This window comes from Pristiophorus japonicus, chromosome 18, assembly GCF_044704955.1.
Source record: "Pristiophorus japonicus isolate sPriJap1 chromosome 18, sPriJap1.hap1, whole genome shotgun sequence".
Classification (NCBI taxonomy): domain Eukaryota; kingdom Metazoa; phylum Chordata; class Chondrichthyes; family Pristiophoridae; genus Pristiophorus; species Pristiophorus japonicus.
The window spans coordinates 12,691,288-12,718,026 of NC_091994.1; the positions used below are offsets into that span (position 1 = coordinate 12,691,288).

The 26,739-nt window shown below is 46.4% G+C and overlaps 1 protein-coding gene across 2 annotated transcripts in view; it reads left to right on the forward strand.

Moving 5' to 3' along the window:
* Positions 1 to 17,551: 17,551 nt before the first annotated feature.
* Positions 17,552 to 26,739, forward strand: part of LOC139228550 (calcium/calmodulin-dependent protein kinase type IV-like) — a 153,640-nt gene continuing 144,452 nt past the window's right edge. For both annotated transcript variants that reach the window (XM_070859649.1, XM_070859650.1), the window contains exon 1: positions 17,552 to 17,895. In XM_070859649.1, the coding sequence (XP_070715750.1) occupies positions 17,774 to 17,895 (122 nt within the window). In that variant the 5' untranslated portion in view covers positions 17,552 to 17,773. The remainder of the gene's footprint in view (positions 17,896 to 26,739) is intronic.

The following is a 26,739-nucleotide window of genomic DNA, read 5'->3' on the forward strand; positions in this document are numbered from 1 at the left end:
TAAAATTTGGTTGCCGGGCGTGATGATGCACTCCAGTCCCTCCGGTGCCCACCTCTCGCGGAAGGCCGCGAGCGTACCGGTGGACACCGCATGCTCCATCTCCAAGGACACCCTGGACCGGATGTAAGAGCGGAAGAGAGGCAGGCAGTCAGGTTGAACGACCCCCTCGACCGCCCGCTGCCTGGACCGGCTGATGGCACCCTTGGCCGTGCCCAGGAGCAGTCCTACGAGGAGGCCTTCGGACCTACCCGCTCCCCTCCGCACAGGGTGCCCAAAGATCAGGAGAGTGGGACTGAAGTGCAGCCAGAATTTCAGGAGCAGCCCCTTCAAATAATGGAACAGGGGCTGCAACCTTGTGCACTCCATAAAAACATGGAACACGGACTCCTCCAGACCGCAGAAATTGCAGGCGGCCTGGGAGTCCGTGAACCGGCTTAAAAATTTGTTGCACGGCACTGCTCCGTGCACCACCCTCCAGGCCAAGTCCCCGATGAATAGTGGGAGGACCCCCGCGTAGAGTGCCCTCCATCGGGGACCCCCGCCTCCTCCGGACGGCAAGATGGTGCGCCATGGCGTGTCCGGACGGCCGGCGAGGATGGCAAAGTTGAGGGTGTGCAGGAGCAGCCCGTACAGGAAACCCCTCCGCGCGGAACTGAAAGGCACGGAGGGGATTTCCCCGAGGCGGCTCAAGTTGTGAGGCGCCGGCCCCCGAGGGAGGTTCCGGGGTTTGGCGCCGATGAGGAATTCCGTCCGGACGGGGGTCAGTTCGGACGGGATCTCCCCACGTGCTTGAGCCTCCTCGATACACCTAACGGAGTCAGGGCCCAGAGCTGTTTTTAGCGACTCGATGGCATCGGCCGCGCGGCGGACGTTGGCAGAATTTAGGCGCCGCGCCAGCGTGACTGGCGCCATCCAGCCCGCTCCTCCGCCATCGAGCAGGTCCCTGACCCTGGTCACCTCACCAGCCACAGCCCTCTCTTCCGACCGCCACATGAAGCCTCGGCCGTGGAGGTACGGATTCCCGAGCAGCGGCTCCTGCAGGACGGCCGCCACTCCAGCCGGCGGAGAGCTGCGCTTGGTGGAGACTTTGTTCCAGACCCTGATGAGTTCCCTGTAAAAGACAGGCAGCTCCCGGAGGGCGGTCCTGGCACCCCCCAAGTTCACAAACAGGAGCTGCGTGTCATAATTGAGGTCGAGCTGCTGGCGGAAGAAATACCTCGCCAGAGCACACCACCTAGGAGGGGGCTCGACGTAAAGGTATCTCTGCAGGGTCTGAAGACGGAAAGTCGCGAGCTGGGCGCTGACGCACACCAACGACTGACCGCCCTCCTCAAGCGGGAGACTCAAGACCGCGACAGAGACCCAGTGCTTCCTGTTGTTCCAGAAGAAGTCCACCAGCTTCTTCTGTATCTTGGCGACAAACGCAGGGGGAGGGGTCAAAGTGACCAGCCGGTACCACAGCATTGCGGCCACCAGCTGGTTTATGACTAGCGCTCGACCCCTGTAGGACAGCACTCGGAGCAGTCCTGTCCAGCGCCCTAGGCGAGCGGCGACCTTGGCCTCCAGCTCCTGCCAGTTCGCCGGCCAGGCTTCCTCGTCGGGGCTAAGGTAGACTCCCAGATAGAGGAGATGGGTCGTGCTCCAGGCAAAAGGCCTGAGCTCCTCCGGCAGGGAGTCCACCCGCCACTGACCCACCAGGAGTCCGGAACATTTCTCCCAGTTGATCCTGGCGGAGGACGCGGCCGAGTAAATCTCCTGGCACTCACGCATCCTCCGCAGGTCAGCGGGATCCTCTACCGCGAGGAGCACGTCATCGGCGTAAGCCGAGAGGACGACCTCCACGCCCGGCCCTTGCAGAGCCAGTCCCGTCAACCTCGTCCGCAAGAGGCGCAGGAAAGGCTCCACGCAAACGGCGTATAACTGGCCGGACATGGGGCATCCCTGGCGCACCCCTCTCCTAAAGCGAAGGGGCGCCGTCAAGGACCCGTTAACCTTAATCAGACACTCCGCGGCGGCGTACAAAAGTCGGATCCGGGCGACGAAATGCGTCCCGAACCCGAAAGCGCGCAGAGTTCCGAGCAGATAGTCGTGATCCACCCTGTCGAACGCCTTCTCTTGGTCGAGGGATAGGAAGGCGACCGACAGACCAGCCTCCTGGGAACAATGGATGAGGTCCCGGACCAGATGGATGTTATCGTGGATTGTCCGGCCCGGGACCGTGTATGACTGGTCGGGGTGGATCATGTGGTCCAGCACGGCACCAAGGCGAGCAGACATCGCCCTGGCGAAGATTTTGTAGTCCGTGCTGAGGAGGGAGACCGGGCGCCAGTTCTTAAGGAGGCGGAGATCGCCCTTCTTAGGCAGCAGGACGATGACTGCCCTGCGCCAAGAGAGGGGCATCTCCCCGGTCGCCAGACTTTCCCCCAGGACCCGCGCGTAGTCGCTCCCCAGGACGTCCCAGAACGCCCTGTGGAACTCCACGGTCAGCCCGTCCAGCCCCGGGGATTTTCCCCTCGAGAGCCGGGCGAGGGCACCGGTCAGCTCCGCCAGGCTTAGCGGAGCTTCCAGATTTTCGGCGCCCTCCGGGCCGACCTTCGGCAGGTCGCAGTAACAGAAACTGGGCATCTGGGCAGGCAGCTGTGTATCTCCTTAACCAATCAGATTGAAGGAGTGGTAAATTAACAGCACAAAGACTGAGAAGGAAGTGTAAATTCGAGTCGGTAAATTCAATGTCAAATAAGGTACAGAAAGAGAAATAAAAGGAGGGAAAGAAAGTTTGGATTAATAAAGAGCTAACAAAGTGACAGAAAGGAAAAGTAAAAAAGAAATTTAAATGTAACATTTTACATTTTTAAATCTCCAACAGCAATTAAACTTTGAAGGAATGAGACTCCACACTTGCAATAGTTAATTTTCAGTGCCAGAGAGCTTGACTGGAAGTAATTAACACTTATCACATAGTTAAAAGGGTACTTAGACTTGAAATGACAAGATTTAACTTTCTGTGGCGAGGTTAGTTCTTATCTACCACACAAATAAATGCAGCAGCTTCATACCATTTAATGCATTTCAATGGTGAGGCAGAAAGCGAGATACCATTTTCACAACACTAACGGCAGACGGGGCAACTTGGACAGCAGCTTTTAGATATTTGAGTTTAACCGCACATCTGTCCCTCGCCTGAAGTTGCTATGCCATTTACGCATAAATGACAGCGAGCGCCATTAGCCTCACCATTACTTTGACAGAAAATTATGGCTCAACATATGGATAGTTTGTGCTTATGGCGTTCAAGCTTGAATGGTGAACACCAGAGGAAATGTAGGCTGCCCTCTGCTGGATAAATGATAACTTATTGGAATGAGAGGAAAACTGAGACACAAATGACAATATATTCAATGAGAACATCATAAGAAATCATAAATAAAGAAAACCCATTTAGCCCATTTATCTGTTCTAAGCGGCAGGAGAGTCAGGGTGTTGAAATACCAGGAAGATCAAGGGAGCTTTATGCTGTGTCCAACCATGCTATATCTGATGTGGCAGGGCCTGATGCTCACACTGGGACCGGAATTTTACTGGCGCCGAGAGGGCAGATTTGGAGGTGGGTCAGCTGTCAAAATGGAAATAATTGACAGCTGGTCAGGAGCCCACTGTCAACTTGCCTCCACACTAGTTTCTCAGGGGTTGGGTTTGTCAGGAGTTAACAGACCCGACACCAAGTGGCAGGGGAAGCAATTTACATCATTAAGAGCTAGTTATAAGCCAATTAACATAGAAACATAGAAAATAGGTGCAGGAGTAGGCCATTCGGCCCTTCGAGCCTGCACCACCATTCAATAAGATAATGGCTGATCATTCACCTCAGTACCCCTTTCCTGCTTTCTCTCCATACTCCTTGATCCCTTGAGCCATAAGGGCCATATCTAACTCCCTCTTGAATATGTCCAATGAACTGGCATCAACAACCCTCAGCGGTAGGGAATTCCACAGGTTAACAACTCTCTGAGTGAAGAAGTTTCTCCTCATCTCAGTCCTAAATGGTTTACCCCTTATCCTTAGACTATGTCCCCTGGTTCTGGACTTCCCCAACATCAGGAACATTCTTCCTGCATCTAACCTGTCCAGTCCCGTCAGAATTTTATATGTTTCTATGAGATCCCCTCTCCTCCTTCTAAACTCCAGTGAATACAGGGCCAGTCGATCCAGTCTCTCCTCATTTGTCAGTCCTGCCATCCCGGGAATCAGTCTGGTGAATCTTCACTGCACTCCCTCAATAGCAAGAACATCCTTCCTCAGATTAGGAGACCAAAACTGAACACAATATTCCAGGTGTGGCCTCACCAAGGCCCTGTACAACTGCAGTAAGACCTCCCTGTTCCTATACTCAAATCCCCTAGCTATGAAGGCCAACAGACCATTTGCCTTCTTCACTGCTTGCTGTAACTGCATACCAACTTTCAATGACTGATGTACCATGACACCCAGGTCTCGTTGCACCTCCCCTTTTCCTAATCTGCTGCCATTCAGATAATATTCTGCCTTCGCATTTATGCCACCAAAGTGGATAACCTCACATTTTTTATCCATATTATACTGCATCTGCCACACGTTTGCCCACTCACCTAACCTGTCCAAGTCACCCTGCAACCTTTCAGCGTCCTCCTCACAGCTCACACCGCCTCCCAGTTTAATGTCATCTGCAAACTTGGAGATATTACATTCAATTTCATCATCCAAAACATTAATGTATATTGTAAATAGCTGGGGTCTCAGCACTGAGCCCTGTGGTACCCCACTAATCACTGCCTGCCATTCTGAAAAGGACCCGTTTATCCCGACTCTCTGCTTCCTGTCTGCCAACCAGTTCTCTATCCACATTCAGTACATTATCCCCAATACCATGTGCTTTAATTTTGCACACCAATCTCTTGTGTGGGACCTTATCTAAAGCCTTTTGAAAGTCCAAATACACCACATCCACTGGTTCTCCCTTGTCCACTCTACCAGTTACATCCTCAAAAAATTCTAGAAGATTTGTCAAGCATGATTTCCCTTTCATAAATCCATGCTGACTTGAACTAATCCCGTCACTGATTTCCAAATGTGCTGCTATTTCATCTTTAATAATTAATTCCAACATTTTCTCCACTACTGATGTCAGGCTAACCAGTCTATAATTACCCGTTTTCTCTCTCCCTCCTTTCTTAAAAAGTGGTGTTACATTAGCTATCCTCCAGTCCATAGGAACCAATCCAGAGTCGATGGACTGTTGGAAAATGATCACCAATGCATCCACTATTTCTAGGGCTACTTCCTTAAGTACTTTGGGATGCAGACTATCAGGCCCCGGGGATTTATCGGCCTTCAATCCCATCAATTTCCCGAACACAATTTCCCGCCAATGAAGATTTCCTTCAGTTCCTCCTTCTCACTAGACCCTCGGTTCTCTAGGACTTCCAGAAGATTATTCGTGTCTTCCTTCGTGAAGACAAAACCAAAGTATTTGTTTAACTGGTCCGCCATTTCTTTGTTCCCCATTATAAATTCACCTGAATCTGACTGCAAGGGACCTACGTTTGTTTTCACTAATCTTTTTCTCTTTACATATCTATAGAAGCTTTTGCAGTCAGTTTTTATCTTGCCAGCAAGCTTCTTCTCATACTCTATTTTCCCCCTCCTAATTAAACCCTTTGTCCTCCTCTGCTGATTACAAAATTCTCCCAGTCCTCAGGTTTGCTGCTTTTTCTGGCCAATTTATAAGCCTCTTCCTTGGATTTAACACTATCCTTAATTTCCCTTGTTAGCCACGGTTGAACCACCTTCCCTGTTTTATTTTTACTCCAGACAGGGATGTGCAATTGTTGAAGTTCATCCATGTGATCTTTAAATGTTTGCCATTGCCTATCCACCGTCAACCCTTTAAGTATCACTCGCCGGTCTATTCTAGCCAATTCACGTCTCATACCATCGAAGTTACCAATTAAAGACAATTTTACCCTCCACTTACCATTTTTCCAGCTTTTTGATGAGGTTTATGGCGCTCGGGGATCACGTCAGGTAAGTTGGTCGAGTTTTCAATGAGTACCCATTCCTCTGAATAGTTGACAACTGCAGATGTGGTATAAAAGCTACCATTTCACGCTGTTTACTTTCCAATCTTGGAAACATTTGGAATACACTTTTGAGCTTTATGCAGGTTGGAAATGTTTGGAGTAATCTCTGTCACCTCCTTGGAACAACCTCTATCACCATTGATAGATCACTTCCATCATCTCAACTTCAGCTGCCATCTATTCCATCAGCATTGGTGCCCTTGACAAAATTTCACATTGGTCCTCAGAATCCCACCACAATCAGTCCCAACACCAACATCACTGAACACGCCAGCATCACCAACAACAACACCAACCTGCTCTGCAATCACCAGATGCTGCATAGGTCAAAGGGCATCAGCACCTGACCACATTGCTGCCCGGGAGGCCAGGGGTGGCCTCACCATGGTCAGATTTACTTCATTTGATGCTGTACACCCTGGCTGTCACATGATGCGCCAGGTTGACACCACCCCACACCAGCACTACAAAGCATCCCTGCAATGCCTAAGCCATTCCTTTCACACTCACCACCATTGCAGGGGGAACCATTATGTCTCACCATTCACTACAACTCACTAAGCCACTTCTAAAGGTGCACACAAATTTGTCCAGAAAGGCAAAATGTTGAAAATAAATATTTCAATGTTTGACAACACATTAACAGAAACTTGACATGAACATTGACTAAAAGATCCAAGTCCCAACTCTTGTGTGTTATAAGTTGGTATGAATGGATTAGGATGAGGGTGAGTGTGAGGGGTGGCTAGTCAGATGGGGAAGTGATAATGTAGATAGAGAGGGATGGGTGGAGGTGCAAAGTAAGTTGGTGTGAGTAAGGATGTGCAGGAGTAGGGTAGGGAAGGCAGAGTGATGGGGATGTGATGAGTGGCGCAGCAGGATGAGGTTGATTGTGACTTTGCAGTAACGTTTCGTGATCTACTGAGATCATTGAAAGGTTTGCGCCACTGCAGTCTGGCCTTCCTGACGACATTCCTGCTTGTGTCCTCCTGTGCAATGTGCAACCAGGCCTTGTTGGTCTCCTGGGGCGGTCTCTTCTGCCCATTGGAAGGGAATAGATATTCCCTGCATGCTCATGGGAGAGCCTGGATACAGCTGTGCATCTTTGTGCAGTGCTTGTCAGTGTTTGTAGCGCTTCAATGCTGTAGAACACTGACAGCACAACTGTCAAAATCAATTTGGCCATGGTCGCTTTAAAGATTCCGGCTGATGACACTTCATCAAATTACATCATCAGACCCGCTTCCTTTCAATTGGCCGGGAACCTCGCTGGATGGGCTTAATAAGCCACATTATCATTAATTTACTTGGAGAGAGCGGGCTGCAGCCAACAGTGGGTTGAAACATCGCTAACGATCCCGGCCGACCCAGACTCACCAAGGTTGGCGAAATCGCAGCCTGTGTGTTTGAACTGGAGTGTATTTTCTTCTCCAGCACTAACATCCTTCACCTTGATGAGTGCAAAGTTACAAAGTATTCACAGCACAGACACAGGCCAGTCAACCCAATATGTCTATGCCAGTGTTTATTCTCCATGCCAGCCTCCTCCCACCTCTCTTTATCTAACTCCATCACGTTCACAAAACAAAACAAGAGATTAGCATGAAGGGATATGAAAAGATCGCTCAGCAGCCCCTGAATTGATTTAAATGACAGAATGAGATACAAAGGCTGCACAATCTTTTCTTGTATATTACTTCTTTTGATGTTCTCAATGTACATCTTTTCATGCGAATCTCAAACTTCCTTTCATCACAACTATTTCTCCCCGGACCAGCAGAGGGCAGTCTAAGTTTCCTCCGCAGTCCAACAATTCAAGCTTGAACCTAACCTCATTTCCTAGCTGCATCTTGCAGACCATTGCTCCTTACCTGAGTTTCCTCACTTCACTCGCCAAATTTCCAGGTGACTCGCATTTCAAACCTACTAATTACCACAGCAACCCAATCCCAATCTCATGCCAATGAGAGACGTAGATGAACTGAATCCTGATAACTTGACATACCCACAAACTTGTAACTAGGGGTTACAAACTCAAGCTCAGAAGAGAGAAGGTGAACAATTTAGTTACTTCACCCAGAGAGTGTTGACTGTGTAGAACAGACTGCCTGGGGAGGTAGGGTGGACAGTGCAGCAATATAGGAACATAGGCACAGGAGTAGGCCATTTAGCCCCTCGAGCTTGTTCCGGGTTAGTCCACCATTCAATGAGATCATGGCTGATCTGCAACCTAACTCCATATACCCACCTTTGCTCTATATCCCTTAATACCTTTGGTTAACAAAAATCTATCAATCTCCGATTTAAAATTAACAATTGACCTAACATCAACTGCCTTTTGCGGAAGAGAGTTCCAAACTTCTACCACCCTTTGTGTGTAGAAATGTTTCCTAATTTCACTCCTGGAAGGTGCGGCTCTAATTTTTAGACTAAGCCCCCTAGTCTTAGACTCCCCAACCAGCAGAAATTGTTTCTCTCTATCTACCCTATCTGTCACCCTTAATATCTTGAAAACTTGATCAAATCAGCCCTTAACCATCTAAATTCCAGGGAATACAACTCTGCCTTTGCCCCATATCCTTTAATACCTTTGGATAACAAAAATCAATCAATTTTAGATTTAAAATCAACAATTGACCTAGCATCAATTGCCGTTTGTGGAAGAGAGTTCCAAACTTTGCAAGTAGAAGTGTTTCTTAACTTCACTCCTGAAAGGTCTGGCTCTAATTTTTAGGCTATGCCCCCTAGTCCTAGACTCCCCAATCAGCAGAAACAGTTTCTCTCTATCTACCTTATTAGTTCCCCCTAGGTAAATTCAAGCAGTTTTCAAGCAATTGCTGGATGTAACAAATACTGTACAGTACGATACTTTTGAATTCTAGGATCAACCAGATGAATTGCAATGGTCTTTCCTGACACTGTATAATTCATGTTTTTTATGGAATTTCCTACAAATCAAACAACAATCTAATTTAAGAACACAGGAAAGCAAGGAATGAAATCTGGAAGATTTCTTTCCCTATCTCGATCAATGCTAATGCAGTGAAGAACCTGTGCCACAATACTCGAAACTGATTTTAATTCTACAGCACAAAGTGGATTCATTGCAAGTTAAATATTAAGAAAATCTTACATTTATATAGCGCCTTTCATGACCACCGGACATCTCAAAGTGCTTTACAGCCAATGAAGTACTTTTGAAGTGTAATCACTGTTATAATGTAGGAAACACAGCAGCCAATTTGCACACAGCAAGCTCCCACAAACAGCAATGTGATAATGACCAGATAATCTGTTTTTGTTATGTTGATTGAAGGATAAATATTGGCCAGGACACCGGGGATAACTTCCCTGCTCTTCTTCAAAATAGTGCCTTGGGATCTTTTATGTCCACTTAGAGAGCAGACGGCACCTCTGTTTAACGTCTCATTCGAAAGACGGCACCTCTGACAGTGCCGCACTCCCTCAGCACTGCACTGGAGTGTCAGCCTAGATTAATGTGCTCAAGTCAATGGAGTGGGATTTGAACCCACAATCTTCTGACTCAGAGGCAGGTGTGTGACCCACTGAGCCACAGCTGACACAACTTGTTGGGCACAGCAAGGTTTTATCATAATGGTAGGAGAAATGGCCAAATGCAGTGTAAGGGGTTAAAACTCTGCTTCTTCGTCTTTATTTTATAAAAGTCCTTTATTTTATATTATTTTAAAAACTTAATTGAAGGACCAAAGTTTGGAAAGGGTACAAGAGAAGACAAAGTAAATCAGGAAGTGGTGATACGGTGCCAGCAAGGTGTCAGCTGTGGCGCAGTGGGTTGCACTCTTACCCTTGGGTCAGAAAGTTGTGAGTTCAATGCAAGGAAACACAGATGTTGCCTGTCCTGCTGAGTATTTCAAGTGTTTTCTGTTTTTTCTTGAGCACAAAATCTGGGTGTTGGGCTGTTGGAGGTGCTATTGGAGGTGCTGTCATGCTGCCTCTCAGGTGGATGTAAAAGATCCCTCGGCACTATTTCGAAGAAGAGCAGAGCAGTTTGCTCCTGTGTCCTGGCCAATTTGAGATGTCCTGAGGTTGCGGAAAGGTGCTTACAAAAAATGGGAGTTCTTCTTTCTTGGGTTTTGACAGCTTGTAGATTACAGGAAAAGGAAGAAAGACTTGCATTTATATATCATCAAAGGCAGTCCGTCGGAATCGAGGAAGACTTGCTTCCACTCCCGAAGTGAGTTCTTTGGTGGCTGAGCAGTCCGATATGAGTGCCACAGACCCTGTTACAGGTGGGACAGACATTCGCCGAGGGAAGGGGGGTGTGGGACTGATTTGACGCACGCTCCTTCCGCTGCCTGCGCTTGACCTCTTCACGCTCTCGGCTTTGAGATTCAAAGAGCTCAACGGCCTCTTGGATGCACTTTCTCCACCTAGGGCGGTCTCAGGCCAGCAACTCCAAGGTGTCATGGGTGATGTCGCACTTTACCAGGAAGGCTTTGAGGGTGTCCTTATAACGTTTCTGCTGCCCACCTTTGGCTCATTTGCCTTGAAGGAGCTCCGCATAAAGCATTTGCTTAGGGAGTCTCGTATCTGGCATGCGAACCATGTGGCCTGCCCAGTGGAGCTGATCGAGTGTGGTCAGTGATTCAATGCTGGAAATGTTAGCGTTGACGAGGACACTAAAGTTAGTGCGTACGTCCTTCCAGGGGACCTACAGGATCTTGCGGAGACATCATTGATGATATATCTCCAGTGACTTGAGGTGTCTTCTGTACATTGTCCATGCCTCTGATCCATACAGGAGAGCGGGTATTACTACAGCCCTGTAGATCATGAGCTTGGTGGTAGAGTTGAGGGCCTGGTCTTCGAACACTCTTTTCCTCAGGCGGCCGAAGGCTGCACTGGCGCACTGGAGGAGATGTTGAATCTCCACATCAATGTCTGCCTTTGTTGACAAGAGGCTCCCGAGGTATGGGAAATGGTCCACATTGTCGAGGGCCGCGCCATGAATCTTGATGACTGGGGGGGGCAGTGCTGTGCAGCGAGGACAGGCTGGTGGAGGACCTTTGTCTTACGGATGTTAAGCGTAAGGCCTATGCTTTCATATGCCTCGGTGAATACATCGACTATATCCTGGAGTTCAGCCTCAGAATGTGCGCTCAGAATAGCGCCTTTCACGACCACGGGACGTCTCTAAAGTGCTTTACAGCCAATGAAGTACTTTTGGAGTGTAGTCACTGTGGGAAAGAGAAATGGATCAAGGGAAGACCGAGAAAAGCTTAAAACAAAGCATAAGGGACCATCTCAATCTCCCGCCCTGTCAGGAACAGGGCTTCATATTTGATATATTTTAATACATATAAATACAGTGAGGATGTAAGTGTGCTACACAGGGCCTAAAACTGCTCCGCTTGCTCAAAGTTCAGCATTGTCATGAAAAACATAGAAAAGTCCTGTCAATGGCCCTTGCCGCACTGAATTAATATGGATTTCCATCCCCTCCGCCCTCCCCCTCTCCACTGTATCACGGTGTCACAGCGTGAATTCCTGTGACACTGCTAACGGGATGAAAACCAGTTGCTTCATTTCAAAGCAGTGCTGCAAAGCACTAATTAGCAGCAGTGAGTCTTTAATGAAACATTTCCTGATAGGTTACAACGAAATAATGTCAGCTATGTAGCGGTCTGGCAGAGGCAAAAGTAGATTGAATCTGTACCAGCAGTGGGAGTTTGCTACACACCCTCTCTCATTGATATAAGTCTGAAGCTGTCAGTACACGAGACACATATGAGTGAGTGGGTTTGTGTGAAATTTGAATGAGCTGCTGTATGGTTAAGTACAGAGGCTGCACTGGCTTAAAAGCTCTGACTCACTGCTGTGAGAAATTCTAAAGAGTTGAATTTGGTTTTGTTTTGAAGCTTGCATCATGCACTTACTGCCTCGGCTCCGGCAGGCATGTCCCTGCTGGCAAGCTGTGAATTATCTCCCAGGATCCGTTAGTTGTTGTTTTAAAATGTGTCATTCCAGGCTTGGCAAGTCTCGCTCCTTTCTGGCAAGTTTCATTATTTTGAGGCTGTTTGTACAATCTCAATGGAAATGCCCGAAACCGTCACAGATTTTCTGCATCAGCACATTATGGACTATTTTAGCACTTGAATACGTAGCCTTGCTCTAGAACTCGATGCCTCTTTGAATGACACAGAATTCGATGATTTGATTCCAAATGTTCAGCGTGTTAAAAAGCAATGGTACCAGCTGATATTTTAACTTTGTGCAGCAGTGTGAATGATATTGAGAGGATGTCGTGCGGGATCATCTTTCCCAATCGTTTCACCAAATGAGTTCAAGAAGGGATTGAGTGACGTAGAAAGACAGACTTGCATTTATATAGCGCCTTTCATGACCACCGGACGTCCCAAAGCGTCTTACAACCAATTAAGTACTTTTTGAAGTGTGGTCACTGTTGTATTGCAGCTGCCAAGTTGCGCACAGCAAGCTCCCACAAACAGCAATGTGATAATGATCAGATAATCTGTTTTGTTCTGTTGATTGAGGGATAATTATTGGCCAGGACACCGGGGATAACTCCCCCTGCTCTTCTTCGAAATAGTGCCGTGGGATCCTTTATGTCCACCTGAGAGAGCAGACGGGGCCTCGGTTTAACGTCTCATCCAAAAGATGTAGTGGGAAGATGGGGTTGAGATAAGTATATTCATTTAGGGAATCCAGTAATGCGGCATTGAGAAGATGCATTCACTTACAGTAATTGAGTAACAATGTTTTGTTTTACACCGGCTAAAAACAGAAAAGACAACGCAAAGCTGGAAAGTTCCACTTGAGAACCAGCCAAGCTCAAGTTATGGTCGAGATGAAACAGAGAAATCTCACCTTCATCTCCCACCTACAGCTGCTTCTTTGTTTACTCACTTGCTATATCTACTCATTGAGGCACCAACCTACCACAGATGTATTTGTTGTTTTTTATTGTTGCTTTCATCACTCACTTTCTCAGATCAGGCAGTCATCGCCTCTGTATAGGAGAGCTTTCTGAGCGGGTTCCCTGGTATCCAAGTCTAAGACACGACATGAACAGCATGTGCTCCGCGACTGATGGGAGTGAGCTTCCTTCAATCGATAACTTCTTCATCAGTTCACTAGTGGCAGGAAAAAAATGTGTTTTGCCCACAGGATACTGGGCACATGGAACAAGAGTCCCAGAGAGAGGAGATGATTCAGGGTCAATTAGCATGTTCAAAAGGGAGCTGATCGACAACTGTTGAGAAGGGAGATTTGTAGGTTAGAGATGTTAATAGTGTTGTGTACGCAATAACTCAATAGACTGAATACTATAAACTCTGAACAGGTACAAACCTGGCTCTACTTTATTAGGGCCCAAAGTGATTACATTACAAGATGGCTGGCCTTTTATACCTGGGCTGCACACACGTGCGCACAGCTTAATGACCTCCGACAGTGGCACAACCTGGTGGCTAGTAAACCCAAGCATGCATACATAACAAATGGCAATGCTTTATTTTTTTCAGGGGAGGTAGTGGAGGGATAGTGTTTCTTAATGTAGGGGTCAAGTGGTGATGACTCAGGGGAGAGGGTGATCGTTGTGGAGGAGGGAAGTAGATATCCATGTGAATTTCAAATGAAGGAGGCTTGATAGACCTGTTCACCTTTTCCCACTTCATATTTTATGTTGTTAAAAAGTTTTGTAACAGTACTGACCGAAAGAATTGTATCCACCTAAATGTTCACAGTTTATTGGACATTGGTATTCCTATTCAATAGGTAATCCCAATTCCTTGCTTGGTGTTGCTAACATGAGCTCTGCTTTCACAGGGCAAGATAGATTATGCAAGGGATCAATTTTACTTTTTTTTTATTTGCTCCTGGGATGTGGGCGTCGCTGGCAAGGCCAGCATTTATTGCCCATCCCTAATTGCCCTTGAGAAGGTGGTGGCGAGCCACCTTCTTGAACCGCTGCAGTCCGTGTGGTGAAGGTACTCCCGCAGTGCTGTTAAGGAGCGAGTTCCAGGATTTTGAGCCAGCGACGATGAAAGAACGGTAATATAGTTCCAAGTCAGGATGGTATGTGACTTGGAGGTGAACTTGCAGGTGATGGTGTTCCCATGAGCCTGCTGCCCTTGTCCTTTTAGGTGGTAGAGGTCGTAGGTTTGGGAAGTGCTGTCGAAGAAGCTTTGGCGATGGTACACACTGCAGCCACGGTGCACCAGTGGTAGTGGGAGTGAATGTTTAAGGTGGTGAATGGGCTGCTAATCAAGGGGGCTGCTTTGTCCTGGATGCTATTGAGCTTCTTGAGTGTTGTTGGAGCTGCACTCATCCAGGCAAGTGGAGAGTATTCCATCACACTCCTGACTTGGGAAGGATTTGGGGAGTCAACTTGCCCCAGAATACCCAGCCTCTGACCTGCTCTTGTGACCACAGTATTTATGTGGCTGGTCCAGATATTTTTCTAGTCAATTCAGCTTTGCAGTTGTGATTACAGCATCAAAAATTCAAATTCATTTTGGCCTGATCATAAGTGTCTGTGAATGAAGGCAAGCTTTTTAAAATCAAAAGCTGATATCAATGATGTGCTTAACGCATCTTCTCCCTAAGGCTGTCTGCAAATGAGAACTCCTGTTGACCCCAGTGGATTTTATTAAGATTAAGGGTACAAATAAAAAAATCAGTACTCCTTACGTGGTCATCACCATTCTGTGCCACAGTCACGCCTGCAGTTGCACACATCTACCTTAGAAAGAGCTTCATGAGCTCCAGAAGCTACAGATACCTCCCATATCTATAACATTTATTTTGTGCTTCTGTGGGCAAAGCCAGGGCAGGTCCATTAGTACTAGAAAGACTTGCATTTACATAGCGCCTTACACGACCACCGGACATCCCAAAGTGCTTTACAGCTGATTAAGTACTTTTTGAACTGTAGTCACTATTGTAATGTAGGAAATGCGGCAGTCAATTTGCACACAGCCCTTGCGTAGCCCTGGGTGGACACTGCTGCTAAATGATAGGCAGCCTGGACAATCTAATGGTGTGTGCCAGTATATTTAAATCGTAATTTGGAAATTTCTGTCAAAAGAACAATTGAAGTGCTGCACTGCCCACCTCAAACGATGGCACGTCAATAAGTCATCTCTGTTGTGCCAGACCACGAGGACTACAAGTGCTACCCTCTCCCTCCGAAGAAGGGCGCTATTAATAAGAAACAAGCCAGTCTATTCAAATGAAAGTATGTGCCCTAGCAAGTTTAGATGATCATTTGGAATTTTGTATCCATAAAACACACAACAGCTAACAGTCGTAGAAGGTGCTTTAGTGAGTGACGGTTTTTCACATCAGTTTGAGTAAGTAATTTAGAGATGTTCCCTTACCGATATCTAGCAATATTTCAATTAGACAACTGGTTTGAAGCAGTTTGCTCCAGGCAGAGCACTGCAAATACAGTTTGTGGGGGAAAAAGGGGCAAAATGCAGATATTACTGTTTTTAAATCTTAATAAAGTATTTTTTAATATCAATATTGGGTTACAAAAAGCCGAACTGAAATTCAAATCGAGAATTCTACTCGCTGCAGTTAAAATAACTGGAGTGGGTTTATTGTGTAATTATCATGCCAAATGCACAGTGACTTCAGCCTCCAGGCTCCCAGCAACTCACTATTACTTAGCTAGGACGCCCACGGGCTGATTACAGCAAGCTTTATTTGAACAGCAGTACAGATGCTGTGTTACCTAAGCAAATTTGCAACAACAATTACATTCTAGAAACCGCCGTTTTCTTGAATTTTCGAATTCTGGGCTTTAAGTGAAGCATTTTGTATGTAAAGATGATTAACCAGGCTTGCCTCTTGAAAACAGAAGGCTGAGAAGTGACCTAGTTGAGGGTCTTTAAAATTATGAAAGGTATTAATGGAGTAGGTAGAGTGTTTCCACTTGGGGGGTAGAGAAAAACTAGAAGCCATCAATATAAGATAGTCACCAAGAAATCCAATAGGGAATTCAGAAGAAACTTCTTTACCCGGAGAGTAGTGAGAATGTGGAACTCGCTGCCACAGGGAGTGGCTGAGGCGAATAGTATAGGGGCACTTAAGGGGAAGCTAGATAAGCATATGAGGGAGCAGGGAATAGAGGGTTCATCATCATCATCATAGGCAGTCCCTCGGAATCGAGGAAGACTTGCTTCCATTCTAAAAATGAGTCCTTAGGTGGCTGAACAGTCCAATACGAGAACCACAGTCCCTGTCACAGGTGGGATAGATAGTCGTTGAGGGAAAGGGTGGGTGGGACAGGTTTGCCGCACGCTCTTTCCGCTGCCTGCGCTTGAATTCTGCATGCTCTCGGCGATGAGACTCGAGGTGCTCAGCGCCCTCCTGGATGCACTTCCTCCACTTAGGGCGGTCTTTGGCCAGGGACTCCCAGGTGTCAGTGGGGATGTTGCACTTTATCAGGGAGGCTTTGAGGTTGTCCTTGTAACGTTTCCTCTGCCCACCTTTGGCTCGTTTGCCGTGAAGGAGTTCCGAGTAGAGCGCTTGCTTTGGGAGTCTCGTGTCTGGCATGCGAACAATGTGGCCTGCCCAGCGGAGCTGATCAAGTGTGGTCAGTGGTTCAATGCTAGGGATGTTGGCCTGGTCGAGGATGCTAACGTTGGTGCGTCTGTCCTCCCAGGGGATTTGCAGGATCTTGCGAAGACATCATTGGTAGTATTTCTCCAGTGACTTGAGGTGTCTACTGTACATGCTCCATGTCTCTGAGCCATACAGGAGGGCGGGTATTACGACAGCCCTGTAGACCATGAGCTTGGTGGCAGTTTTGAGGGACTGGTCTTCAAACACTCTTCCTCAGGTGGCCGAAGGCTGCACTGGCGCATGGAGTTATACTGATAGAGATGGATGTGGGACATGAGTTATACTGATAGAGATGGATGTGGAAGAAGCTCGAGTGGTGCATAAACACCGGCATGGACTGGTTGAGCCAAATGTTTCAATACTGTATATTCTACGTAATTCTATCCAATTCTTCAACAGCACTCTACCCAATCAGTGACACCCTGAATGCACAGTTCCTGACAATATAACGTTTGGCAAAACTACATGACTTCTGCTAAGAGCAGCGAGCAAATGCTGCACTTATTTTTTTGTCAAGACCCAGCAAACGAGACTTCCTTTAAAAAAAATAAGCTGCTATTTTCCCTTCAGTGAAATCTGATAATAAGAAATGTACTTAATTGCAGTTTGGCAACTCCTCAGCTTTAAGAGCACAGGGTCGCCGCCAAGTGTCAATCACCTCCCAGCTCCGGTTGCCGTAGCACCCGATGATTGGCAGGCGGACCAGCTAAACACTGGCCAACACTGGACGTTATTGCACCAATCAGCGGCGAGTGGGCGGAGTGCCTCGACAGTGTCAAAAAGACGGCAGGTGTATCTTTCTGAAGCTTTTTGAAACCAGAATAATTTTTTATAGGGGGGCAATAGTTGCTCAATCCAGCGCTGGCCATTGCATGACAGAAATTTGCAGGTGCATTTTTCTTATTGAGAGTGCTGCAAAAATAAAATCGCATTGGACGACCAGCTTTTATATGTCAACAGCAACAACAACAAAAAAAGGAATATCAAATAAGATTGGAAGAAAATACCAGTGTAGAATATAGATGATATCCATGATCATCATGCCAGCCTCCAGGTCTGGAACAAGCTGCGATTATTGGATAGATGGATCCCACAGAGAGATAGCCTTTGAAGATTACTACACAGTGGCACAGGAATTGGGAAGGTACTGTACTGCAGACAATATTTTAATGTGGGGGGTGTACCTGCAGGCAGTGGCATGTGATGACTGATTGCAGCCTGAACTACTCCATTCCCGCAGTCACAAAATGCGTAATAATTCATCGGTCTGGTTCTTGCCTGTGTTAATTACAATCATTAAAAACACAACTGTGAGATTTTTTAAAGATGCATCGTTTTATCGGGAATCAAAAGATAAAGGGGCCAGTGCTTATTTGCTGGTACCCTCCCAGCGCTGCACAAGAAACTTTATTTTTATAAAAAAAATATATATGTAGGGCATCACAAAGGCTGGATACAGTGGGAAAAGCAACTGGGTAGCGACAGTGTTTTCTCAATGAAATAAGATGATGTGCATCATTTATATACAATACAGTCCAGTCTCTGCGCTCAACTAGACCTACCAAGTGTTACTGGTTGGAAGCGACACACATCTTGGTTCCAATGTCAGATTTCTTTTGACACATGCCCCTCATTCAAACAAACAGAGCTTCATACATTGACGTGAAAACTCGAGTATTCTTGCTCATTTTGATTGAGATTCCTAATATTTCCTCTATATGTCACAGGTTTTTGATTTGATATCTGTGGATCTGTAGATCCAGGAGGTCATCAGATTTCTGTCCATCTCCGCATGTTATCCCTGGAGTTTGATGTTCTAGTTTTTCTCTATCCGTTGACTTGTTAGCATGTTATTTCTGTTTGGCTATTTCAAAAAAAGGTTTTCTGCAACCTTTAATACTGTCATCCTTTGGGTCGTTCACTGCCCTTCAGAGGTTGGGACAGTGGGTTTCCTGGAAGTGTGTCTGTATTTGCAGAGGTTCCAAGGCAATGTCTCAGTAATTATAGGGGGCCCCTGGTGTTGGTGGGTCAATATTTGCACGGTTCCTAGTGGTAGTGTGTCAGTATTTGGCAGGAGGTCCCTGGAGTGTGTCAGTATTTGCAAGGGATCCTAAGGAATGTGTCAGTGTTTCTAAAGGGTCCTGGTGTTGGTGTGTCAATATTGGCAGGAGGTCCCTGGAAGTGTGTCAGTATTGGCAGGAGATCCCTGGAAGTGTGTCAATATTTGCAGGGGCCCTGGGGTGTCAATACTTACAGGGAGGCCGCTGGGAGAGTGTACATATTCACCAGTGACCCTTGGGATTGTGTCAATATTTGAATGAGGTTCTCGGAAGCGTGTTAGTCTCTGGAAGGGGACCCTGGAATATTTGAAGGGAATGTCACAATAGTTGCAGGAGCCTCTGTGAGTATATCAATATTGTCAGAGGGCCCTGGAATTGTGTGAGCATTTGCAGTGTGTTTCTGGGAGCGTGTTACTATTTGCAAGGGGTCCTAGGGAGTGTGCCAATATTTGAAAGAGGTGCCCAGTGGATTGTCAGTAATTGCTGGGTGTTCCCAGAAGTATGTCAATATTTGTAGGAGATCCCGCATACAGGAAAGTTTAAAATCTACTGCTTCATGTTGGCCGGTCTGATTCAATAGTGCCTAAATTCCACTTTGTGGCTCCACTTTTACAGGTGCAAATTGGTCAGGGCCTTTTTCTTAGGCATCCCTGGCGGCTGCCTGAAATTAGTGCAGGCCCATTTAAGACCCGGATTCCTAAATTTGTTTAGAATAATCGCAAGCTCCGACTAGTATTTCTGGATCTTCAGCTGCCTGACCATTGGTTCTTAAAGGGACCACTGAAGGCGGTTCAGAACTGCTAAATGTTGTGCTCCTCCTTGCGCCTCATAACAACTGCAAACCACAGTCAGCCCACCCTGTAGTCATTAGCGCAGGCCAAACGTTGTTAGACCCCGATAGGTGAGATGCGCGGGGCATCTTATTGGTGCTCGCAGCCCGCCTGAATTATGACGTTGAGGCCTGAGGTTTGGAGGCACTAACGAATTTAGGCCCCAATGTCTTAACTGCAGATTGAAACATACATATAAACTATCACCAAATTCCGGTTCTGCTGCTTCGTCAATAATGCCCGAGCTGGGTTAATTTTCTGGGACTGAGAGGTGTTCTGTACATAACAGGATTCCACTGTGGCACAAAGGTATTAGTAACACTGTAGACATATAACCCAGTATTCAAAGTGTTGTGCATGTGTGTGTGTGTATAATTGTTTACAGTTTCACTGCTTAATTTTTTTATAGACTGCATTTTTCCGCTCACTACCCCTGTTTAGAGACTCTTCCTGTGTATGTCAACTAAACTCAGATGATGCATTTGTTGCAATTTTAAACCAAATGTGCCGTTTTGTTAGAATCCATGGTAAAAATGAAATATATTTTATTTAAAGTTGCAAAAGGCCTGGCTTGAATACAAGAAAATAAACAAAAGGCGAAATAGATATATACAATTACGAGGAGCCTAGATAAAGTGGATAGGAAGGACCTATTTCTCTCAGCACAGAGATCAATAACCAAATAGCATAGATTTAAAATAATTAGTAGAAGGATTAGAGTGGTGTTGAGAAGAATGTTTTTTTACCCAGAGAGTGGTGGGGGTCTGGAACTCACTGCGTGAAAGGGTGGTAGAGGCAGAAATCTTGACCACATTTTAAAAGTACTTGGATATGCACTTGAAGTGCTGTAACATGTAGGGCTCTGGACCAAGAGCTGGAAAGTGGGATTAGGCTGGCTAGCTCTTATTCGGCTGGCACAGACACGATGGACCAAATGGCCTCCTTCTATGCCGTAGATCTCTACGATTCTAAGATTCTGAAGGGGCTACCCGGCCATAATTACAGGCCAAGTGCGCTGGCAGTTTCCGTTGTCCTATTGCTGCTGTTTTTGGGAGATTCTCCCTATTTAATAAAGAAGGAGGAATGGAAGTAAGTCCTTCTTCACAACACTTGGAATGGGTTTTCAGTTAAGGTAGTGAAAGTAAAACATTGGAATCATTTACGAGACAGTTGAATGCTGAGATTGGGATGTGGGGAGGGAGAGGGTGGGATGGTCTGTTTTTCTGGATGGTTGAACAAGCTAACCTGCGTGACTTTTCTCCAATAGTAGTTATCATGTGATATAACTAATCAGAAGAGATATATTGGGGGTAATTTTAATCTACCTCACCAGGTGAGAAACCCAAAGGATCGGGTGGAACTTAAGTGGAGAGTAAAATCTAGCGCAATGTAATACCAGCATTGCACCCAACTTTATCAATTTCTTGATTGGTGGGTTAGGTTAATAGTGCTGCCATTATGACACCGATGAGATGTCAACCTGCCAACAATTTGAGAATGGTTTTCACTAGTACAAAACATGGCAGCTGGGGAATGGATGGCTTACTGGGCATCAGGCAGACTTATGAGTACGGTAGCATAGTGATTATGTTACTGGACTAGTAATCCAGAGGCTTGGACTAATGATCCAGGGACATGAATTCAAATCCCACCACAGCTTCTGGGGAATTTTAATTCAATTAAATAAATCGGGAATAAAAAGCTAGTATCAGTAATTGTGACCTTGAAACTAGCTGATTGTCCTCAAAACCCATCTGGTTCACTAATGTCCTTTAACAAAGGAAATCTGCCGTCCTTACCCGGTCTGGCTTATATGTGACTCCAGACCCACAACAATGTGGTTGACTCTTAATTACCCTCTGAGATGGCCTAGCAAGCCACGCTGTTGTACTCAAGGAGGCAGCTCACCACCATCTTCGAGGGCAATTAGGGGATGGCATTAAATGCTGGCCTTGCTGGCGATGTCCACATCCTGTGAATGAATTTTTAAAAATGATAATATTGGGTACCAAATGCTGCTTACCTGGAAAATACTGACTGGAGAAGAACAGTGTTATAAAGCTATTGTGGGGCCTGGTGGACAGTGTATACCAATCAAACCTATGCAAAACGTTGTTAGCTTGAGATGTTTTAACTACTTCGTGATACTTAGCTTTGTTCAGTTGCTTTATTTTTCCATGTCTAACAGGTTATGGTTTTACTTGTAATGTTATCCCATATACTGTGATCCTAGGTTGACTATTAACTGCCCTCTGAAATGGCCTAGCGAGCCATTCGGTTGTATTCAAGAAGGCGGCTCACCACCTGCTTCTGGAGAGCAATTAGGGATGGGCAATAAATGTTGGCCTTGCCAGCGACCTTCGCACCCCGTGAATGAATTAAAACAAGACAATGCCTTCAGGAAGGGAGGGGAGAAAATTGGCCAAAGGACGAACAGGGTTTTGAAAAGAGTAAAAAGTAGTCAGAATAAATAGATTACATTACGTTAGATTAAGAAATAAAGAAAGAACTTTCATTTTTCTAGTGTCTTTTGTGTGCTTGATACATCCCAAAGAGCCTTACAGCCAAAGAATTACAGGTTGGACCTCTCTGGTCCAGCACCCTCGGGACCTGACCTGTGCCGGAACAGAGAATTTTCTGAACCACGGAAGGTCACGCTTACCGGTACCTGTCGACAGCGTGCGGGCTCCTGTGTGTGTGTGCATACTGGCAGCCTGTGGGGCGGTTCCCTCAGCACCCACGCACACACTCACTGACTGACTGACAGCCGCTCCAGCCAATCGCCGAACACACTCACTGACTGACAGCTGCTCCAGCCAATTGAAACTTTAAAAAAAATAAACCCTCCTCTCCTTCAGGCCCAGCTGATGCCGAACCACGGATGTTTCAGGACCAGAGAGTCCCGGACCAGAGAGGTCCAACCTGTACTTTTGAACTTACAACAGGTGGGCAAATGCAGCAGCCAGTTTGTACACAGCAAGGTCCCACAAACAGGATAAATTATCTTTTTTTTTGGTGTGGCTAAACAGCTTAGATTCAAATAGTGCCTTTGACACAATTAAACATTCAAAGAGGTTTTACAGGAGTAAGGTAGACACCGGGCAGAACATAGAGGCGAAGTTTGGGGAAATGACTAAATGTACCTTCAAAGAGGTCAATTTTGAAGAGGATTGTGAAGATGAGGAAAAGCAGGAGAGGAATGGTGGAAAGAGAGGATGGGGAAGAAGGGAAGATGGTCCAGTAGAAGAACAATGTTTAAAATTATTTAATTTAACCATTTTATTTGTTTTTGACATGTTGCATTAATAGTACAGCAATTAAATTAACTTGATTGAATTTTTCGAGGAGGTAACCAGGAAGGTCAATGAAAGCAAAGTGTATGACGTAGTGTATATGAATTTTGGCAAAGCTTTTGATAAGGTCCCACATGGCAGACTCGTCACAAAAGTAAAAGCCCATGGGATCCAGGGCAAAGTGGCAAGTTGGATCCAAAATTGGCTCGGAGGCAGGAAGCAAAGGGTAATGGTTGATGGGAGTTTTTGCGACTGGAAGGATGTTTCCAGTGGGGTTCCGTTGAGATCAGTACTAGGTCCCTTGCTTTTTGTGATATACATCAATGATCTAGACTTGAATATAGGGGGTATGATTAAGAAGTTTGCAGATGATACTAAAATCAGCTGTGTGGTTGATAATGAAGAAGAAAGCTGTGGACTGCAGGAAGATATCAATGTACTGGTCAGGTGGGCAGACCAATGGCAAATGGAATTTAATCCAGAGAGGTGTGAGGTAATGCATTTTGGGAGGGCTAACAAGGAAAGGGAATACACATTAAAGGGTATAATACTGAGAAGTGTAGAGGAACAAAGGGACCTTGAAGTGTATGTCCACAGATCCCTGCAAGTAGCAGGCCAGGTAGCTAAGTTGGTTAAGAAGGCATATGGAATGCTTGCCTTTATTAGCCGAGGCATAGAATACAAGAGCAGGGGGGTTATGCTTGAATTGTATAAAACACTGGTTAGGCCTCAGCTGGAGTACTGCATCATCATCATAGGCGGTCTCTCAAACGAGGATGACTTGCTTCCACAAGAGTTTACAGATGTTTCAATGAAGGACCCGCCATTCCAGTCCTGAACCCCAATTGAGGGGGTGGAAGATGCCTATGCGTGGATTTTTTTAATGTGTGGTGACCGTTGCATATCAGCCACCACATGGGCTCGACAGAGCCAGACCTTTATCCAGTGGCAAGGATTGAACCAGGACAACTGGAGACCTGCTCTGCTGCACGGGCCTAGTGCGCACACATATTGCAGTGTGGGCAGGCCCGTGCTGCCCCTGACCCTTGGCTCTTCTGGGCCCCATGCCCTCATTCGCCGCATCTTCACCCACGATGTTCCAGGGTCCGGCACTCCAGCTCTATTTATAGCCCCGACCTGCGGTGGTGTTCTCACATAGGTTGGGGTGGCCCACAATGTTCCAGGGCCCGCCGTCCAGTTCTGTTTATAGCCCCGACCTGCGCTGGTGTTCTCACACAGGTCGGGGAGGCCCACAATGTAGCCAATGTATGTCAGTGAAGACAGGGGTGATAGGTGAATGGGAATTGGTGCGAGTTAGGACATGGGCAGCAGAGTTTTGGATGATCCCAAGTTTCAGAGTTTTGGAAGTTTTGCGTGCAGTTCTGGTCACCGCATTACAGGAAGGCCGTGATTGCACTGGAGAGGGTACAGAGGAGATTTATGAGGATGTTGCCGGGAGTGGATAATCTAAGTTATGAGGACAGATTAGATAGGTTGGATTTGTTTTCATTGGAACAGAGGAGGCTGAGGGGAGACCTCATTGAGGTGTATAAAATTATGAGGAGCCTAGATATAGTGGATAGTAAGGGCCTATTTCCCTTAGCAGATGGGGTCAACAACCAGGGGGCATAAATTTAAAATAATTGGTAGAAGATTTAGAGGGGATTTGAGGGGAGATTTCTTCACGCAGAGGATTGTGGGGGTCTGGAACTCACTGCCAGAAAGGGTGGTAGAGGCAGAAACCCTCATCACATTTAAAAATACTTGGATGTGCACCTGAAGTGCCGTAACCTGCAGGGCTAGAGCCGGAAAATGGGATTAGGCTGAATAGCCTCTTGTTGGCCAGCATGGATACGATGGGCCGAAATGGCCTCCTTCCGTGCTGTACACTTTTATGATTAAGTTACTCCTGACATTTTCATTATTGGCAATAATAATGTTTCAGGATTAATGTGTGAGCTAAAAAGACCTTTAAAAATGGTTGGCTGAAGGAGCCTTCTTGGTTCTGACAGCAGTCTATATGTCGATAATAATTTATTGCCTTGTAATTAGGCTCTTTGATTATTAGCATATGTTAATTTAAACAATGTTTAAAATAAATTAGTTAATGTCCATGTTAATTTAACAGACAAAAAATGTCATATTCGAGAAACCATCTCAAGGCATCTGTCATTAAGTGTGCCTCTCTTATACAAATGTGTGAAAAATGTTTTAGTGCAGGCAATTTTGGAAAAAGTCAGCATCTGCTTTTCCTTATCAATTGGAAAGAACTTTTTCTTAGGAACATCGATGAAAAAAGACCACGGTCCATATAGTTCATCTTCTACCATCCTGGTAGTCCCAAGATACAACGATAATGGAGTTGTTGACTAATTATAGCAATCAATCTCTTATTAATTAGCCTACAACAGACCCAGACATGACATGAGGCAAACCCCCAGTGATGGAGAGCTTTGGGAACCATGGGTTGGATTTTAAGTTTTATCATTTTCGGGGCGGGAAAGTTACCGGTCGGGAATAGATTGCGCTCTCGTGCAGCGTGAAGAGAGGTGTTGTACTACTTTTGTGGCGCAAAGTGGGAACCTCGCCAACTAAAGTACTGGACTGGGAGCGCCCCGAGAGAAGCCTTGGGGGCAGGAAATTTTTTTTTTTTTAAAACCTCACAAAATCATTCCAAAAACATTGCCCATCCCCCCACATCGCTAAAATAAATAAAAGAATAAACACTCGCACTTACGTTGTCTGTACTTTTCCTACCTCTACCTCACTACCGATGGCATGGCTAGACTGCTCTGGTTTACCTGGTGGTCATCGTGAAGCACGCTTCGGGGCGTAGGGGTCAGGTGTGAGTCAGAACTCGCACCGGTGTCGCAACGAGAGGCATTGCACACCTGGCGCGGCTAGCAGCACTGCCGCAAAACCCGACCCGAAGCTCCCGACGGGGCGCAGGAGACCTCACCGCCCCAATTCACGCCGCTCCGGGGCGAGACCCGGAGCGCAAAGGACCAGAAAATCCAGCCCCATAGGTCCAAAGTCAGCTTTTCCCTCCTAAGCATGCTAAACTTAACACTTCATGGGCTGGATTTTAGGCTTTTATGTTTATGGGGCGATAATGGCGGCAAAGTTAGCGGCCGGGAACAGTTTGCGCTTTAGTATTTATGTTTGGGCATCTGGGCCCTGTGTCAGGGGGCGCAGCGCTAAGGGAGGCGTTGTACACCTCTCGTGGTGCAAGGATGGGAAATTCCCTAGCTAAAGAGCCGGGCCGGGAGCGCTCCGAGAGACATCTGCGGGGGCGGGCAGGGAGAAAAAAAAACACAAAAATATTCCCAAAACATTGCCCACGTCACCATAACACAAATCGCAGAAAAAAATTAAAAGAAAAAACAATCGCACTCACCTTAGGAGTCCATTACTCCCCTCTTCGCCGACGGATCGTAGGACCGTTCTGATTTCCCAGAAGTCAGAGCAGTCACAGCAGGTGCACCTCCGGGCAGACTGGTCAGGCAGGAGTCAAACTCGTGCCGGTGTCTCAACCAGAGGCGTTACACACCGGGTGCAGCACTTCCGCCGCTGCGGGACGAAACCCGGAGCGCAGGAGACTGGAAAATCCAGCCCCATGTCTCAACTTACTCATATACCGTATCACAAAATGTTATGTTCTGAAAGACATCTCTCTAATTTGCATTTGAATGAATCAATACTAACTGCTTCCACCTTCCCCCGAGAGAGTCTGTTCCATAGATTGGCTGCAAATCTATTGTTTCCGCAGATTAGTTTGGAATTTACCCCCTTTCAAACGCAGGCC